Source organism: Ranitomeya imitator, chromosome 4 (genome assembly GCF_032444005.1).
Source record: "Ranitomeya imitator isolate aRanImi1 chromosome 4, aRanImi1.pri, whole genome shotgun sequence".
Classification (NCBI taxonomy): domain Eukaryota; kingdom Metazoa; phylum Chordata; class Amphibia; order Anura; family Dendrobatidae; genus Ranitomeya; species Ranitomeya imitator.
This window is the reverse complement of record NC_091285.1, coordinates 573039598-573059545: the sequence shown is the minus strand read 5'-3', so window position 1 is coordinate 573059545 and position 19948 is coordinate 573039598. Positions and strand designations below refer to the sequence as shown.

The 19948-nt window shown below is 47.6% G+C and overlaps 1 protein-coding gene across 1 annotated transcript; it reads right to left on the bottom strand.

Moving 5' to 3' along the window:
* Positions 1-1084: 1084 nt before the first annotated feature.
* PDCD7 (programmed cell death 7) lies at positions 1085-12606 on the bottom strand. The gene is made up of 5 exons (XM_069766342.1): positions 10869-12606; positions 6675-6813; positions 6283-6519; positions 5850-5937; positions 1085-1423 (listed from the first exon to the last, which is right to left on the bottom strand). Exons 1-5 carry the CDS (start codon positions 12579-12581, stop codon positions 1297-1299), a joined length of 2304 nt encoding a protein of 767 aa, XP_069622443.1. The 5' UTR covers positions 12582-12606; the 3' UTR covers positions 1085-1296.
* Positions 12607-19948: the final 7342 nt, after the last annotated feature.

Sequence of the window (19948 nt, the reverse complement as noted above, 5' to 3'; positions counted from 1 at the left end):
AGAGGTCACATAAGTATCAACTCATTGTAAAAGGGAACCCATAAGCGGGATTTACCCCAGTAATGCTCTGCCAGCGCAGTATTAGCTGCCAACAAAGATTTCATTATCATGCACTTATCACCGCAATTTTGAAAAAAAAAGATAATTTATGTAAATGAGCTTAACGTGTCACATTGGATGCACCTCATCCAGGCAGCCAAAAATGCCACCCCGTATTTGTAATGTTAATGCGTCACAATGCTTCAGCATATTGTCATGTGGGACAATTGTATTCTTCCAACTTTAGAGTACAACTGGAGTGAGAATTGCACCTTTTTTGTATCTTTCTAAGAAGAAGCTGGTATACTGGCAAAACGCGCGTCGGGATACGTCCTATAGTTTAGAATGACGTCAGGCAGTCAGGATCTAAATAAGAATACACAAGGCAGATCGCAGCACCTGAGCGATAAGCATTGAACAGTGTCTGGCTTACAGCAGAGATTTTACACAGCAACGTGCGTGTTTCATCCCGCTGGTAATACTCTACGTGCCATGGTACACAAGGGGAGTGATCGCGCCTGAAACAGCAGGGTTCATTCATTATCACAGCCGCAGGATATCAATACTGGGAGCGGCTCTCAGGCAGCGATCAGCCCCTTTTGGTGGTGCGCTACACAATTGGTATAATCTAAGCGATAATTTAACTTGCTCAATACTGAACGTGCGTCTTCTTAATCCACCTGCTAACACGCTATGTGTCTTGGTATGCACGGGGAGTGATCGCGCCTGAATTTGAGAGCGGTGTTTATTACAGCTGCCACAGGATATTAGTACAGATAGCGGCTTTCAGGCAGCGATCCCTCCAAATAGATGTATGTACAGTAATTTTATACACATTTTAATAAATGTGGAATAAAAGTTAAATTTTAGTTACACAATCTTTTTTTCTTTTTCTGTATTGTACTCCACATACCTTTGACTACATTTTGTAAATTGATAAAAAACAAGTGGGGCAGTGGGTAAGAACGAGATTTTCATCTGTTTGTCTGAATAACATTGATCGTCTAAAATGTGCAAACAAAACATCACAGCGACACTTTACAAACAAGCTTTCATTTGGTTTTAATATGAAAAATAAATAGTTTCCACTTTTTATTGCATCCTATTCAAAACCATAAAACAAAAATACAACCCTGTAGTAATGTCGTTCACTAGCAGCACAGCCTGAAAGATGCCTCCTGCGTGCAACACCACAGACTGCAGTTACCCGCTTGTCCCGAGAGGAGATGACTAACAAGTCACGTAACGCTGGGCTCTTCAATCCGATTGTTTCAAAGCTGTCGCCCAGGTGTTATTACAGGGGGCCGTGGGAACAACCCATCCACGGGGAACACTGCTGCCATCTGGATGGTCAGGGGGAACCAAGAACTGATCCCACTCGTGTCTGAAAAAAAAAAAAAAGGAAAACTGTGAAAATGTTGTTTCTGGACAAAAAAAAAAAAAAGTTTTAAACTTTATTTTACTTAAAAGACAGTTTAAAGAAAATAAAAAACAGCTGCTTACGTGCCTTTAAGTCCTTCACAACATTTGACGTATCTATGCATCATGGTCCGGTAGGGCTTCCCAACCAATCACGTAGATATGTATGTCATAGCGATCGTGCGTGGCACAGGAGCTGTGCCGGCACCATCGCCGAGCCCGGGGGTCTCCCCTAAACACTGCAATCCATATTAATCGCTACATTTAGGAGGCTGGGAGCCCCCTCTCCTATACAATCGCGCCCCCACAACATCGCAAGGGCCCAATTGGCGTCATGGCAACCCAAGTTAGTCATGATGAGACATGGTCTAATATAATTCTGTCAGCGCAGCACTGACAGGTATAATGCACTGCAAATTCATTATAGCAGGGATCACACTGATAAAAGTAAAAGTCCCATAGAGGTACTAAGAAAAAAAGTTTAAGAAAGTTTAAAAAGCAAACAAAGGAAATAAAATAAAAATGAAATATTATACCCATAAATATGTATTTTTATGTATAAACAAAAAAAGATACACATACACCGCTCAAAAAATAAAGGGAACACTAAATTCCCACATCCTAGATATCACTGAATGAAATATTTCAGTTGTAAATCTTTATTCATTACATAGTGGAATGTGTTGATGATGAACGTAAATCACATCTAATGTCCCAGAGAGGTCTGGAGTTGGAATGATGCTCAAAATCAAAGTGGAAAATGAAGTTACAGGCTGATCCAACTTCAGTGGAAATGCCTCAAGACAAGGAAATGATGCTCAGTAGTGTGTGTGGCCTCCATCTGCCTGTATAACCTCCCTATAAAGCCTAGGCATGCTCCTGATGAGTCAGCAGATGGTCTCCTGAGGGATTGTCTCCCAGACCTGGACTAAAGCATCTGCCAACTCCTGGACAGTCTGTGGTGCAATGTGACGTTGGTGGATGGAGCGATACATGATATCCCAGATGTGCTCAATCGAATTCAGGTATGGGGATCGGGCGGGCCTGTCCATAGTTTCAATGCCTTCATCTTGCAGAAACTGCTGACACACTCCAGCCACATGAGGTCTGACATTGTCCTGCATTAAGAGGAAACCAGGGACAACCGCACGAGCATATGGTCTCACAAGGGGTCTGAGGATCTCATCTCAGTACCTAATGGCAGTCAGGCTACCTCTGGCGAGCACATGAAGGGCTGTGCGGCCCTCCAAAGAACTGCCACCCCTCACCATTACTGACCCACTGCCAAACCGGTCGTGCTGAAGGATGTTGCAGGCAGCAAATCGCTCTCCACGGCGTCTCCAGACTCTGTCACATGTGCTTAGTGTGAACCTGCCTTCATCTGTGAAGATCACAGAGCGTCAGTGGTGAATTTGACAATCCTGGTGTTCTGTGGCAAACGCCAATCGTCCTGCACAGTGTTGGGATGTGAGCACAACCCCCATGTGTGGACGTCAGGCACTCAAGACAATCCTCATGGAGTCGGTTTCTAACCGTTTGTGCAGACACATGCACATTTGTGGCCTGCTGGAGGTCATTTTGCAGGGCTCTGGCAGCGCTCCTCCTGTTCCTCCTTTCACAAAGGCTGAGGTAGCGATCCTGCTGATTGGTTGTTGCCCTCCTACGGCACCCTCCACGTCTCCTGGTGTACTGGCCTGTCTCCTGGTAGTGCCTCCAGCCTCTGGACACTACGCTGACAGACACAGCAAACCTTCTTGCCACAGCTCGCATTGATGTGCCATCCTGGATGAGCTGCACTACCTAAGCCACTTGTGTGGGTTGTAGAGTCCGTCTCATGCTACCACGAGTGTGAAAACACAACCAGCATTCAAAAGTGACCAAAACATCAGCCAGAAAGCATTGGTACTGAGATGTGGTCTGTGGTCCCCACCTGCAGAACCACTGCTTTATTAAGGGTGTCTTGATAATTGCCAATAATTTCCATCTGTTGTCTATTCCATTTGCACAACAGCATGTGAAATTGATTGTCAAACATTGTTGCGTCCTAAGTGGACAGTTTGATTTCACAGAAGTTTAATTTACTTGGAGTTATATTCTGTTGTTTAAGTGTTCCCTTTATTTTTTTTGAGCAGTGTATTTGGTATCGCCGCGTCCAGTCCAATTCAATCTATAAAACTGGCACACTAATTAACCCCTTCAGTGAACAACATAAAAAATAAAAGCGAGGGAAAAAAAACGAACGAAAAAAATAGAATAAATGCGGTCAAAACGACTAATGCAAATAAGAATGGTATGGCTGAAAACGTCATCTTGTCCTGAAAAAAACCAATGACATAGAAATTGATTAGTGATTAGCGAGTATGCTCGTTACTTGGGTTTCTCAGAGCATGTATTCAAGCTGTCTAGCAGCCGCAAATCATGCAGCTGCGTCGACATAAAATCTCCGAGCATACCAAAGTACTCGGAGACCACCTGAGCATGCTCGGAGAAACCCGAGTAACGAGCACACTTGCTCATCACTAAAATTGATCAAAAAATGTCATGTGCCTGAAAACGTCTAATCACTTATACTGAATGAGGAACATTGTAAAAAATAAAAACAATTCTTCACCTGCTGTTGATTTGTTCATTCTGCCTCCCAAAGATCGCAGTAAGGCTCAGTTTACATTTATCCTGCACTCTACACTGAGAACTTACAATGGGGTTTCCGTGTAAATCACTGAAATATGTGATTCAGACATAACCTCTGGCAAAAGATTCCCTATAATGAGGCAGATGAAGGCATTGTGGACACCTCAGGACCTGTGATCCAGCGGTGTCCATCTTTTGAGGGTATGTTCATTCCCATGGTCAGTAAATGCTGTGGTATGGACGATGCGTACATCCGCAGCGTCCAGATTGTTTCCGCATAGTGGATGCCCACTATGCGTGCACTGATGCCCGTGGTTGCGGAGATGGACATGCGGCGTGTCTTTCCAGACCACAGCATGTCAAATCTCAACTATACAATGCATTGGAGGCGGCGATTCCACATGGTTCAATGAACACTTGCGTAATCACCTGCGTTCAACAGCTGGCAGCGCTTTGGACGCACCGGACATGTGCTGCGTCCAAAGGGCTACCAACTTTACAGACTCTGTGCACATACCCTCAAGCGTGCATAAAAGTTCGGTCGGCCAGTTAGTTTTGAGCATTTCTGAAAAGAAGGACAACGCTGAAGAGAAGCCAGACGAAGTCCAGAGTAACACTGCTGCCGCATTATCATAAATGGATCCCTCGCGGTTTCATCTGAATTACATCACTTGGAGAGTTAAAGGGAAATTCCGCTGCGCTCAGCATAGGGCGCAGGATAAATGTGATACAAAATGTTATGCAAAATGTTCCCAATAAAAGCTTCAACTCAATCCACAAAAAATACAAGACGTACGTCATCTGTAAATGGAAATATATGGGGCTTCCAGATTACAGGTAGCACAAAGGCTTTGGAAAAGCTAAATGGCTAGCAGAATTATTTAGCGATGAGCAAATGTGCTCAGATAAGTTGTTATCCGTATCTTCGGAGTGCGCTAATACTATATTGTTTTTAGATGTAGAATGAAAGCTGTCCCCGCCCACACCACCACAGCTTTCTGTGTACACTGTATATTAACCGTATAATGCCGGTTTCACACGTCTGTATATTATCGGTACTGGAGATATCTGTATGTGTAATACTTGCGGCACACTTGTGGCAACCGTGTGCCGTATCAGTACCACTTGGACGGCCTCCGGGGAAGAAGCGCTAAACTAAACGCTGTTACCCAGCGCCAGGTGCTGAAGACAGAACTCATCATTCTCCCCTAATTTCTGGCGATCGGCGCGAGCAGAGGGGAACGATCAGACTTATATTCAAGTCACCGCCATGTCACAAAGGTCCTTTGCGGCACGCAAAGCATCCCTGGGAACGGAAGCCGCCGCATGCATCACGGAGAGCCGGGAGAACTCAGGGGGCCGTCGGAAGGTAAGTATATCCATATATTTTCTTTTTTACACGAATATGGATCCCAGGGGCCTGAAGGAGAGTCTCCTCTCCTCCAGACCCTTGGAACCATCTGGGACCACTCCTTGCACCATATGCGGCGACCTCAGAGCTCCTCACATGCCGTACACGGCGTATAAGACGACCCCTGACTTTTGAGAAGATTTTCAGGGGTTAAAAAGTTGTCTTATACGCCGGAAAATACGGTAAATAAAACTCCCACAACCTAAAATTTCACTCAACATGCTCATGCCAACTGCTGGGTGCACGTAGTATCCATTCAATGCAGATGTGTCAAAATTTGCAACACATCTCCAATGCCAGTCTAGGCACATGAGGATGTGTCAGTATATAAAATGTCTAAAAGACTCACCGGATCTGGACGAGGGACACGACGGAGTGCTCAGCTTGCAGGTAATACTGACGAAATGGCTGTAGAGGTGGCAGACTGGGCAGAAACTCTAAGATAAAGGAAGACATGAGAGTGAGATAGTCCCAATACAAACGCCATCATACATTGGATACTTGTTACCAGAGATCTTTTGTAATAGAGAAGACAATACTGTTGATATAATTGCTAAAACAGACATGATATCCCATGTTACAATGCATACTTCTGCTATAATCCAACAACAGATTATTTGACCCTCTCGCTGATATTCTACGGCCTATTCACTATACAAATGTAATACTTCATTCAGGATCAGATGTGAACAGAAATTATTGTAATTATCTATTTTGAGGCAGAAAGGAAAAAAAAAAAAAGGATCCCCGTGCAAAGGGTAAGAGGCCTGACAGTAACCGACCTGCGTCACCAAACAGTATGCAGTCCAGCTCTCGCTGCTTCTGCAATGTTTTCTCCCTTTCCTTCTTCAGGCTCTTGTCCTTCGCTCTCTGCCGCTCCTCCTCTTGCTCTCCTTCCAGTATGACCCTCAGAGTCTTCTCTTCTGCGTCATATAATGCACTTCGCTTGTGCACCAGCGTCCGAAGCCTGTTTATGTGATTTGTGAATGTTTCGTCGGCGGACGGTGGGGGACAGACACCTGGAATTAAAGCCGTGGTTAAGGATCGGTTGGAACAACAGAAGCTTATTAAGTGCCGCTCAATCAAACACTGAATTAAATATTTCTACGGTGTCCTTTGCCTATCTGAAGAAAGTACTAAGGAAAGAAACTTCAAAGACCTAGATCCTCCCTACCTTTTCTTCCAGCAGCTTCTTTTCTTAATTTACGAAGCTTCTCCAAGGACTTTAAAACATCTAGCATTTTTTTCACATCATTTTGCTTCTTCCTCACCTCCCCCAGCACCCAGTCAGCGGTGGCTTTCAGCTCTCGTTCCTGCAACGAGCAAGAATAGGATAAAACAAGTCACAAGAAAAAAAAAAACCCACTGAAATCAAGAAGAGGTTTTCATGTCAACATAAAATAGGTGATGTTTGTGAAGAAAAGTCATAGTAACACAGAGGGGCAACTTCACTACTCTCTTTATTCATGGAATAACCAATCTAATCAGTTTTTATGAAGAGGTAAGCTATAGGCTGGACCACGGTGAGTCATTGGACGTGGTATATCTCGATTTTTCCAAAGCGTTTGATACCGTGCCGCACAAGAGGTTGGTACACAAAATGAGAATGCTTGGTCTGGGGGAAAATGTGTGTAAATGGGTTAGTAACTGGCTTAGTGATAGAAAGCAGAGGGTGGTTATATATGGTATAGTCTCTAACTGGGTCGCTGTGACCAGTGGGGTACCGCAGGGGTCGGTATTGGGACCTGTTCTCTTCAACATATTCATTAATGATCTGGTAGAAGGTTTACACAGTAAAATATCGATATTTGCAGATGATACAAAACTATGTAAAGCAGTTAATACAAGAGAAGATAGTATTCTGCTACAGATGGATCTGGATAAGTTGGAAACTTGGGCTGAAAGGTGGCAGATGAGGTTTAACAATGATAAATGTAAGGTTATACACATGGGAAGAAGGAATCAATGTCACCATTACACACTGAATGGGAAACCACTGGGTAAATCTGACAGGGAGAAGGACTTGGGGATCCTAGTTAATGATAAACTTACCTGGAGCAGCCAGTGCCAGGCAGCAGCTGCCAAGGCAAACAGGATCATGGGGTGCATTAAAAGAGGTCTGGATACACATGATGAGAGCATTATACTGCCTCTGTACAAATCCCTAGTTAGACCGCACATGGAGTACTGTGTCCAGTTTTGGGCACCGGTGCTCAGGAAGGATATAATGGAACTAGAGAGAGTACAAAGGAGGGCAACAAAATTAATAAAGGGGATGGGAGAACTACAATACCCAGATAGATTAGCGAAATTAGGATTATTTAGTCTAGAAAAAAGACGACTGAGGGGCGATCTAATAACCATGTATAAGTATATAAGGGGACAATACAAATATCTCGCTGAGGATCTGTTAATATCAAGGAAGGTGACGGGCACAAGGGGGCATTCTTTGCGTCTGGAGGAGAGAAGGTTTTTCCACCAACATAGAAGAGGATTCTTTACTGTTAGGGCAGTGAGAATCTGGAATTGCTTGACTGAGGAGGTGGTGATGGCGAACTCAGTCGAGGGGTTCAAGAGAGGCCTGGATGTCTTCCTGGAGCAGAACAATATTGTATCATACAATTAGGTTCTGCATAAGGACGTAGATCTGGGGATTTATTATGATGGAATATAGGCTGAACTGGATGGACAAATGTCTTTTTTCGGCCTTACTATGTTACTATGTTACCTGTAATCGGATAATAAAGGGACAATATCAGTAATATTAGGTTAATGTTTAAAGGGAACCTGTCAGCAGGCTTGTGCTCAGTAAACTACAGACAGTGTCAGGTCGGTGCCATTATACTGATTACAATGATACCTGGTGATGAAATCGGTCTTGTGGTTGTTGTTTAAAGGGAACCTGTCACCCCGAAAATCGCGGGTGAGGTAAGCCCACCGGCATCAGGGGCTTATCTGCAGCATTCTGTAATGCTGTAGATAAGCCCCCGATGTTACCTGAAAAAGGAGAAAAAGACGTTATACTATACTCACCCAGGGGCGGTCCCGCTGCTGGTCAGGTCGGATGGGCGTCTCTGGTCCGCTGCGGCGCCTCCCATCTTCATTACAAGACGTCCTCTTCTGATCTTCAGCCACGGCTCCGGCGCAGGCGTACTTTGCTCTGCCCTCTTGAGGGCAGAGGATAGTACTGCAGTGCGCAGGCGCCGAAAAGGTCAGAGGCCCAGCGCCTGCGCACTGCAGTACTTTGTCTGCCCTCAAGAGGGCAGAGCAAAGTACGCCTGCGCCGGAGCGGTGGCTGAAGATCAGAAGAGGACGTCTTGTAATGAAGATGGGAGGCGCCGCAGCGGACCGGAGACGCCCATCCGACCTGACCAGCAGCGGGACCGCCCCTGGGTGAGTATAATATAACGTCTTTTTCTCCTCTTTCAGGTAACATCGGGGGCTTATCTACAGCATTACAGAATGCTGTAGATAAGCCCCTGATGCCGGTGGGCTTACTTCGCCCGCGATTTTCGGGGTGACAGGTTCCCTTTAATCTTTATTTGTAGTTTTCAGTTAATGATACACTCATGTTTCAGGGCGGCCTGCTTAGGGGGTCTGCATGTGGTGCTCCGCGTAGATATTCATATTGTTGGCTTCTGACAGGTCACTGATCCCTCAGTGTCCTGCCCCCTATTTGACATAATGCATAGAATATTGTTGGCTATTGTGAGGCTTAGAACAAAAAAATTTTTACATCCAGCAAAATGGCACCATCAGCGGCCCCTGCACAGTAGCATGTATCTCTTACTAATAGATGCTACAGCCCAAGCGCCGCTGACATTTTGCTTGAGGGAAAAGAATTTGGCTGCAGCTAAATGGTGGCGGCGACTGCACAATAGCATCTATCGGTAAGAAATATTGTACATGCTACTGCGCAGGTGCCGCCGCCATTTTGCTAAATGTAAATTTCTTTTTTTTTCTAAGTCCACAATACTATATGTATTGTGTAAAATAGGGGTTAGATCCCTGAAGGTGCAGTGGCCTGTCATAAGCCCAAACAGATGAATACCTAAGCAGAGTACCACATAAAGACCCCCTGCAAGCAACACCATAATACAGGAAATAAATATTGAACACGTCACCATTTTCCTAAGTAAATATATTCCTAAAGACGCTATTGACATGAAATTCTCACTAGATATCGGGATCAACCTATTAAATCCACACAGGCGAAGAAATCAAACCGTAGATGTCCACAAATTACCGTAAGTTCTGTGTAATAATGAGAAATCACAAAGGGAGAAAGTATTGAACCTTTAGAAATATATTTACTTAGAAATTTGGTGATGTGTCAATACTTATTTTACCCGCTGTATATAAAAGGCGGCTACCAAATACACTCACGGACCATGTCTAAGGTCGCTAAGTGCAGAGCTAAACAATCTATCCCAACATGCGACACGGACAGCAATTTCAATGTGCACTAAATAATTTTTAGGTTGTGCGACTGCTACGAGGGGCGTTCTATTGTAACATACTGTTCGGGGTGGGGGAGGGGGACAATACCAAGTGAAGTAACGGGCTGAACTCTCACATCCCTAGTGCAGCTTGGCCCTCCAGTAGGTCATTGATGGCTCTTAAACATTTTTATTCGGTTAAATCGGACTTAAAAGAGCTGTTCTCAACATGATAAATGGTTAAAATTGCAAAGTGATTATTAAAACAAGCAACTGCAATTTAAAAAGGGATTTTTCATTTTATTCTTTACTGCATAGGCTACCGGTAGTCAATCAGCGAAGGCCGGAGTCCTAGAGCCCAGGGCCGGAGTCCTAGAGCCCAGGGCCGGAGTCCTAGAGCCCAGGGCCGGAGTCCTAGAGCCCAGGGCCGGAGTCCTAGAGCCCAGGGCCGGAGTCCTAGAGCCCAGGGCCGGAGTCCTAGGCAAGGACTGCACCACTTACCAATAGAGCTTGCAAATGCTTGAGTACCACAGCGCTCCTCCGATGCTGCAGATGCAAAACTACCTATGCTTGCTATATTGGAGATCGCACAGTGTGGGCAGCAGGACGCCTATGTCGCTGGTCTGAACTTTCTATCAAGTAGAAGTGCACCCCCATCCAAGTCCCCTGGCAAGCAGGAAGCCAGGAGTCATGGAAATGGTGCACTCCTGAAGATTTAGACAACTCCTGCTCAAATGCAGCCGAAATCTTGTATGATGATCCTATACGTCTGGATGGCAGCTTTCAGAAAGCCATGTGCCTACTGTCCATACTATATCATTGAGATGGACAGACTGCCAGTTGTACAACAAATACGCTGTATCTCAATCCAACCTATTTTCACTAAACCAGGTACCGAGAATGAAAATGAGAACTACGCAGACACCCACCCGTTTCTTCTCCTCTACTTTCTGGATACACTGCATCCTCCACAAGTCAATCTTAGCCTCCTTTTCGGCAGATCGCTCTGCTGCCTCCTTTTCTTCCTCCTCAGCTGCTTGTCTCCTGCGCTGCCTGCGAAGCCTTTTCTTGTGCACTATGTCTAATTTCCTCTTGACTCCCTGGATATAGCCTGGCTTCTCCAGCTCCTTCAGTTTCTCCTCCAAGTCTACCCGAATATCTGCGGCTTTCTCATATTCGCGTGTCCATGGCTTTCCTCCCTTGTCAAGACTTTCCAAAGCCTGGCACAATGTATCCAGCTGGGATACCAATCGAAGGGCGCTGTACATCAGCTCACGTGCTTCTGCTACCGAGGGAGCCTGAACCGCAGCAGTCTTGGCTGGAGGCTCCTTTCTCCGGCAGGATAAAAAGCTGGACAGCCAACGCACAAAGACGTCTTTATCTTCAGGTCCACCTTTCTCCATTGCACATGTCTGCCGGTCCAAACACATAAAACTGTCCTGAATATACGGGGTGGGCTGAGAAACAAATGGGCCACCAGGCTGCAGCAACAAATTTGGGTCTCTCCGTCCATCTGGTATCCCATGCTGAAAAAGAAAAGGCCCATCATGCTCAAAATTCCTACCAGCAACCATTCCTGAAGGCAGAGGACCCGGACTTTGCTGGTTTAGAAGATGGTGACGAAAATGTGTGTTGCCCAGAGCGCTAGGGACCCCCAAATCACCCTCAATAGATTCACAAAAATCAGCAGAGCCTGCCAGTGGGGGGGCAGCATAGGAAGGATTGGGGGGATTTCCATGCATTGGTGGTAAGTGATAGAAGCCCTGCTGTGGGTTCTCAGGTGTGGGTGCAGGCTGGGTGCCTGGGGCCCTGTAGGTGAAGGCGTTCGGTCCGGTGAGGGCTGGCGCCCTGTAGGTGAAGGCGTTCGGTCCGGTGTGGGCTGGCGCCCTGTAGGTGAAGGCATTCGGCACAGTAGGGGTGTTTGGAGCATACAATCCAGGCTGGGGAGCGCCACAGGACGCCCCGGGCTGCGGCCCCTCACTTTGCAGATAACTTCCCAGCTGTCCGCCACTATGAGAATACGGAGCTAATACTGGATCCGGACCTCGGAGGCCTCCGGGACACTCGCTTCTAGGTGGGGACCCTCCGGAATACCCGGGGAGCTGATCGGATAGGTGATGCGGCCCCCCTGACTGGCTTATAGGGTCCCAGCTACTTGCTCCTTGAGGACCTGCAGGTAAGCACTGCTGGGGTCTGGTGCCCAGTGGGGGCTCCGGGCCTGGATTTAGCATTATGCCAGCGTTGCCATAGTGGTCGCCAGCTCTGTGCAGGGTGCCAGGCCCCATGTCCTGTGTCCGCCCTGCCGGCACCGGAGGGTGAGGTATGCCGGGCCTCGGGCCCCCGTATGGGAACACGTCCGGCCGCGGGGGACCTCCCGGAGGCAGCGGCCCCTGCAGTGAGACACCTCCCCGGCTGTCTGCGGAAGACGCTCTCTGCTCCGGCCCGGCATCATACGGAGGCCTGATCTCCCAGGGGCCGGCCCGCTGTGCTCCGCCGCCCGGATAGTAGTCCCGGGGATGCGGCTCTCCGCTCCGTAATGGCGGATACTGAGGGAACCTCTGAGGACCCTGAGCCGGGAGGTCACCATAATGGGGTCTAGCCCACGTCCCGGTCACCGGCGGCAGCGGCTCCCTCCTCTCCATGACAACAAGGAAGCGGGCAAAGCAGCGATAGGCGGCAGCGGAATGGGCGACAGCGACACAGTGCGGAGAGGAGGAGGCGCTGCCTTGTTTCATTACAGACGTGGTCAGAAGTGACACCCGGCGGCGGGAGGTCCGCACTGCAGCTCTGTACTGTTATTACTGCACAGCATTCATTTCATTTACATTCACCACCATCCCAGTCCTCGGAGTAGCCACACAGAACTAGTGCCCTTATTGCCCCCTCACGGAACTAGTGCCCTTATTGCCCTTTCACGGAACTACTGCTCCCACACAGAACTAGTGCCCTTATTGCCCCCTCACGGAACGAGTGCCCCCACACAGAACTAGTGCCCTTATTGCCCCCTCACGTAACCAGTGCCCCACCCCAGAACTAGTGCCCTTATTGCCCCTCACAGAACTAGTGCCCCCACACAGAACTATTGCCCTTATTGCCCCTTCACGGAACTAGTGCCCCCACACAGAACTAGTGCCCTTATTGCCCTTTCACGGAACTACTGCTCCCACACAGAACTAGTGCCCTTATTGCCCCCTCACGGAACGAGTGCCCCCACACAGAACTAGTGCCCTTATTGCCCCCTCACGTAACCAGTGCCCCACCCCAGAACTAGTGCCCTTATTGCCCCTCACAGAACTAGTGCCCCCACACAGAACTATTGCCCTTATTGCCCCTTCACGGAACTAGTGCCCCCACACAGAACTAGTGCCCTTATTGCCCTTTCACGGAACTACTGCTCCCACACAGAACTAGTGCCCTTATTGCCCCCTCACGGAACGAGTGCCCCCACACAGAACTAGTGCCCTTATTGCCCCCTCACGTAACCAGTGCCCCACCCCAGAACTAGTGCCCTTATTGCCCCTCACAGAACTAGTGCCCCCACACAGAACTATTGCCCTTATTGCCCCTTCACGGAACTAGTGTCCTTATTGCCCCTTCATGGAACTGGTGTCCTTATTGCCCCCTCACGTAACTAGTGCCCCACCCAAGAACTAGTGCCCTTATTGCCCCCTCACTGAATTAGTGCCCCCACACAGAACTACTGCCCTTATTGCCCCCTCACGGAACGAGTGCCCCACCCCAGAACTAGTGCCCTTATTGCCCCTCACGGAACAAGTGCCCCCACACAGAACTAGTGCCCTTATTGCCCCCTCATGGAACTAGTGCCCCCACACAGAACTAGTGCCCTTATTGCCCCCTCACGGAATGAGTGCCCCACCCCAGAACTAGTGCCCTTATTGCCCCTCACGGAACAAGTGCCCCCACACAGAACTAGTGCCCTTATTGCCCCTTCACGGAACTAGTGTCCTTATTGCCCCCTCACGGAACTAGTGTCCTTATTGCCCCTTCATGGAACTGGTGTCCTTATTGCCCCCTCACGTAACTAGTGCCCTTATTGCCCCCTCACTGAACTAGTGCCTTTATTGCCCCCTCACGTAACTAGTGCCCCACCCCAGAACTAGTGCCCTTATTGCCCTCTCACGGAACTAGTGCCCCCACACAGAACTACTGTCCTTATTGCCCCCTCACGGAACTAGTGCCCTTATGATGTTATGGAAATTTGGTATGGATAAATCTATCCCTGTGTGTGCTGCGGCCGTTCCCAATAAGACTGAGTATTTTGAGCACTCAAGAATGGACTGTACACCATTGTGACAGAAAAGCATTCCACTGACGATTTATTGTACATACATAGTTTTATAATTGCGTATAGAAAGGGGTGGTTAGTTAATTACCATATTGTCTAGCTCCTCTGTTATTGGTTTTCTAAATATATATGGAATTTTGTGATTAATGCACATATGAATGCTGATTAAGCAACTAAAATGTAGCTCTCTGCATCTAGGACAAAGTTGAGACATCTGATCAGCACTTAATACATCTGGCGTTCTTCTGCTTTTCGGGTGTCTGGAAAGCACCGAGAAACCATCTGGCCTAGCTCATGTGGTCAAATCGAGCAATTGATTATAAACTAGCTGAGTATATATTAGCTGTGGATATATGAGTATATATGATTATAGAGGAGTCTACATTCAAGTGAGATCTACATGATATACTGTATATATTTCTATCACAAGCCCCCCTTAGATATCACTTGCCCTAATCCTAGCCTCCTGTCCCAAAGCGCTGCAACTCTTTTATGCTGCCGGTGAACTGGCGTATGCCTAGCGCATATGCCCCACTCCGTACAGCCTTTTCGCAAATGGGCGGTCAGGAGATCTGTCCCTAACGGGGGTGCGTTGCAATCATTCTCTTAGTCAATAGCATGTGTAGTGTATTCTTTATCAGGTAGGTCATCTATTCAGTCAGGCAGGGCATCCACAACATCATTCTGGCCTGGGTGTCATCCGCTTGTAGGGGAGCTTTCTTCCAATGCGATGAGTGGATCCAAGTGGGTCTTCCCTCCAGCTTCACAGAGGTTGGTGTCATCAGCGGCACTTGAAAGACCATCAAATCTCGGATTGAGTGGTGTTCTCCTTACAAACTTTTTTTTCATCAACACCCAGTCTCCTGGCTTCAAGGAGTGCATACCGGACACTGAATCTGGATCTGGCAATGAAGAAAAAAAACTTGAGAATGGATATTAGCAAGTTTCTTGGTGAGTTCAATTACATAAGCAGACAAAGTATCATTTTGCATAATCAACTGCTGAGGGAAAGAATACCCCTAACCTGGGGATAGATCCAAACAAAATTTCATATGGTGACAGCCTTTCTGGGCCTCTGGAAGTGTGCCTTACACACACAGACTTTGTTTGTCTTTTAGGCAACTTTCAACATCCTGTGTCCCATTCAGTCTTTCTACTTTCTCGCTACTCTGGGGATTGTATGGAGTGCGTAGGCCTAAGTCTGACCCTACTGCTGACCAGATCTCCCATGTGAGATTAGCTGTGAATGTGGGTCCCTGGTCATTCTTTATCACTTCTGGGTCCCCGTATCTGCACATCTCATCTCTGAGAGTAGCTTCTGTGCAGTAGTCTTTGCTGACTGGTTCCTCACTGGGAAAGCTTCTGGCCATCCTGAGAACACATCCACGACCACAAGGGCATATTCGAATCCTCCACTTGGCATCTGGATGTAGTCTATCTGGATCCTCTGGAAGGGGTACAGTAGTCAGGCAAGATGATGTATGGGAACTTTCTCCATTCTTCCAGGGTTGCATTTGCCGCAGGTCAGACAGCTGCTAGAGAATTTGGCTGTTAGGGTGGAGATCCCTGGAGTGAAACAATAAGCACCAATCAGATCATTCATCTGTGTCTTTGATCTGTGTGGGGCCCATGTGCCCACTGGACAACCATAGGGTACATGCTTCGGGGTAAATAGGGTTCGTAGTCCATTGAGTATACCCTTCCTTCTTCTTGTGTTGCTCCCTTCCGCATCCAGCATTCCTTCTTGTCCTTTTGGGGCTTGCTCTTGCATCTTTTTTAAGCAGATCCCAGGACGCCATCTGGTCAGCTTTCTTGTCTTCAGTCATCATGTAGTAGCCATCCGGCTCTACGACCTCTCCCACTTCTCCATATTGTCTTCCTTTGGCCGCCATATCCGTCATGTTATTACCCCGTACCTCTACTGTGTTCAATTTTCCATGTGCTTTGACTTTTAGTACTGCCACCATTTTTTGGAAGTTGGAGTGTGTCCAGCAGGTCCTTGATGGCTTTATGATGCTTCACGGCTGTTCCGCTTGCTGTGATGAAGTCTCTTGCAGTCCAGATGGGTCCAAAGTTGTGTGCTATGCCATGTGAGTACCTTGAATCGGTGTATATGTTCGCAGTTTTGCCTTCTGCAATCTGGCAGGCCTTCATCAGTGCTATCAGTTCTGCTTCCTGGGCTGACAGACTAGGCGACAGACTTCTGGACCACAGGATCTCTTGATTGCTGGTCACTGCACATCCCATGTGGAATCTTCCTTCATCATCTGCAAATCTGGAACCATCCACATAGAGGATCAACTCTGGTTTGGTCAGTGGCTCTTCTGCCATCTTGGGTAGTCCTGCTGTTTCCTGTTGCATGATGCTGAAGCAATCAAGGTCATCCGTCCGGAGCAAATCCAGATCCCTGAGGAAGGTATCATGCAAATTTTGATCAGAATTTTGATCTGATGGTCCATATCTGTATCCCCCTTGGGAGTGGGAGTTGAGGACTGTACATCTGGAGATGGTGACATTGTCGGGCAGGATTAGAGAGCACTAGAGGCGAAGATGCCTGGCAGTGGAGAGATGTTTTGGCTGGGTTCGGTTGAGGATTGCTGAGATGTCATACGGAGCCAGGATTTCCAATGGATGTCCAAGAATAATGTCAGCAGTCTTGTCCAGGAGGGCGTGTGCTGCAAATGCTGCGCTCATGCAGGAGGGGGCTTCCGTTGCAACTGGATCCAGGCGAGCTGAACAGTAGCCCAAAGGTCTCTGCTTTCCCCCCTGAAGCTGCGTCAGGACTCCAGTAGCAAGGCCTAAGGCCTTCTTTTTCCATCAGGTAGAGACGGAATGGCTTTTCGTAGTCAGGTAGACCTAGTGCTGGCGCTGAGACTACAGAGCCTTTTAACTTCTTGAACGAGCTGAAGGCTGCATCTGTCAGGAGGAACGGGGTTACGTTGATGCAATCATACAGAGGCTGCATTAGGACTGAGACATCAGGGATCCAGGCCCTGCAATATGAAACTAGACCAAGGAAGGCCTGTAGCACCTTTGGAGTTGTTGGAGGAACCATCTTCTCCACTGTGGTCTTCCGGTCATCTGTCAGGTGTTTCGTCTGGTGAGCAATACAGTATCTCTGGAACGTAACTCGCTTCAGACACCATTTGACTTGGTTCTTTGAGACCTTGCAGTGCTGCTCCGCCAAGTAGAGTAGGAGAGACAAGGAATGGGCTTTACGCGTGTCAAAGTCAATTGCACAAAGGAGTAGATCGTCCATGTATTGTAGCAGGGTTGCTTCTACATGTTCTGTGACCCAGTTGGTGAGGACTGTGGACATTGCTTTGGTGAACTGTGAAGGGCTGTTCTGGGCCCGCTGTAGCATCATATCCATGTGTGCTGTCCCCCCTGGTGCGTTAAGGCAAATAGGTACTGGTCTTCCGGATGAAGGGGAACACTGGAGAAAGCACTAGCCAGGTCGGTCACTGTGGACACTTTTGCTGTGGTAGGCACATTTGAGAGCAGAGTGTGCAGATTCAGCACAATTGTAGTTTCAAACACCGTGGCGTCATTCACATCTCTCAGGTCATGTACCATTTTGAACTTGGCTGTCTCTCCTTTTACAGTCTTTTTCTTGACCGGGAAAAGAGGGGTATTGCAAAGCGATGTGCAAGGAACAATGATTCCTCTTTCCGGGTAGATCTTCAGTTGGTCAGAGACAGCTTGACTCTGGGCAATGAGCAGGGGATACTGGGCCTTACGAGGATATGGAGTGCCTGGCTTGAGCGATACCCGCACTGGGGCAACTTGCAGTTTTTTCCACGTCTTGGGGTCCCTTAGACCAAAGACTTTCTGGTACTACGTCCAGTACCTCCTTGGGTAGGCCTCCGTCGGTTGTTTGAGGTTCCTGTAGGGCCGCCAGCATGATTCTTCTTGGGTCAGGGATGAAGAAAGAGTCACAGTCCCATATTCCTGGAACACCGTGGTCGCCTTCAGCTTCTGCAGTAGGTCCGCTCCCAGCAGATTAAGTGGCAGGTCCCTGACACCACAAACTGACCCAGGATAGAGTGTCCTGGCTTAGTGCACACACTCAGAGGCTTGGTGGGCTGGGAATGTCTGACTTGACCATCAATGCCCACACAAGACACAGAGGAGTCTGATAGGCAGGTAGGATCGGGGAGTTCCACATGTCTCATCACACTTCTGGCTGCACCACTGTGCAGAAGAAAAGATCTGACAACGCCATCCACTTTCCGAGTAATTTGAGGTATTGGTCCTGCAGATGGGTTTTTACATGTCAGGAGCGTAGTGTCTTGCAGACCTGGCTTGCTTGCCCCTGTCCTATGGACGGGGTACTTCACTGCCTTCTGTACTTCCTCCTTGACCTGTTTCTCTGGACCAAATCTTGAGTTGCATGGGTGCTCTGCACTGGTTCCGGAAATGGCCAAACTTGCCACTGTTGCAACACTTGACACTTCTTCTGTCTTTGTAGGGTGGTTGCGCTTTCAGGTCAGTGGTCACCATGAGGGGCCGTCTTCTGCACCCCTGGTTGGGACTCAATCCCTTTGGCTACTGTGGATAACGGCATGATGGGCACTGTAGCGGCAGCGGGGTCCGGCCTGCTAATTAAAGCTGCGGGGCCTGGTGGTAAGATGGGGCCTGCAGGTGTGTCCGTGGCGAGGCCCAGGGGTGCCATGAGACCGGCGGCCGCATCCAACCTGAGGTCTTGGGGCATTACAGGGGCTACGACTGCATCTACCACCACTTCTTCCCCCTGGTTTGACATAGCTTCTCCCCTTTGCTAACCTTATTGAGGTCGGTGTCTCCTCTTCGGAGTCTGCAGCGGTTCTTCCGGTGTGTCGCTCGGCACAGGAAAGGAGAGTGAGAGAGGAGGAGGAGAGAAAGAGTGACAGAGATACAGAAGGATAGAGAAGAGAATTCCTCCCCCCTCTGTGCAGTCTTAGAGGGCCTGGTTAGAATAATGATGCCCTCTCCCTGTAGGGAGGGACGGGACTCGCCACATACTGCGCAAAAACTCCCTATACCATGGATTCTGCTGAGAGCAGAGTGCACAGGTCTAATGTATGGGGAGGCGCTGATGGCTTAATACCTTTCCCCATTTTATACACATAAAAATCACTTCCTGGTTTGCTCACATATCTTTCTGTACCACCGAAACGATGTAAGTTCTGCTGCTACTGTATACCATGTATTAGTATTCAGCAATTTAACATCAGCTAACTTCCATTATTTTCCTTTCTACGTCATGCCATTCCACAGCTTGAATTCTGCCATTCTTATGAATTTCACATGCTTTATACCTTCTAAAATTCTTCACACACTTAACACCTTCGTGTTCTGCCACTATCTGGGGGGCCATTTTCTCATCAGGAAGTAAAAGACCCTCCTGTTGCTTGGCCATCTTATTCCCCATGGCAAAAACAAAAATGAAAAACAAACACAAAAGAAAAAAGAAAACAACAACAAACTTCAAAAAAATTGGTATATAAAAAAAACACATAAAAACAAAAAGAAAAGAAAACCTTCAAAATGTTGGTACAAGAAGTTGAACCATTAAAATTTTGATACAGGAGGAAAAACTTTGGAAAGCTTAGAAAACTTTAAAATGTAAAAAGACAGAAGGAAAACCTTCAAAAGAGTAAAAAATTAAAACGGCTTCTCTTTTTTTTTTCAGTGCTCAAACGCAGCCAGACACACATGCTT

What these genes read in the sequence shown, in the direction of transcription:
- PDCD7 (XM_069766342.1), bottom strand. Translation starts at nt 12,581, where the DNA reads ATGGAGAGGAGGGAGCCGCTGCCGCCGGTGACCGGGACGTGGGCTAGA. An exon ending in AAGTAGAGGAGAAGAAACGG is followed by an intron (nt 6,814 to 10,868) that starts GTGGGTGTCTGC and finishes TGCTCGTTGCAG; the next exon opens with GAACGAGAGCTGAAAGCCAC. An exon ending in AGAAGCTGCTGGAAGAAAAG is followed by an intron (nt 6,520 to 6,674) that starts GTAGGGAGGATC and finishes CTTTAATTCCAG; the next exon opens with GTGTCTGTCCCCCACCGTCC.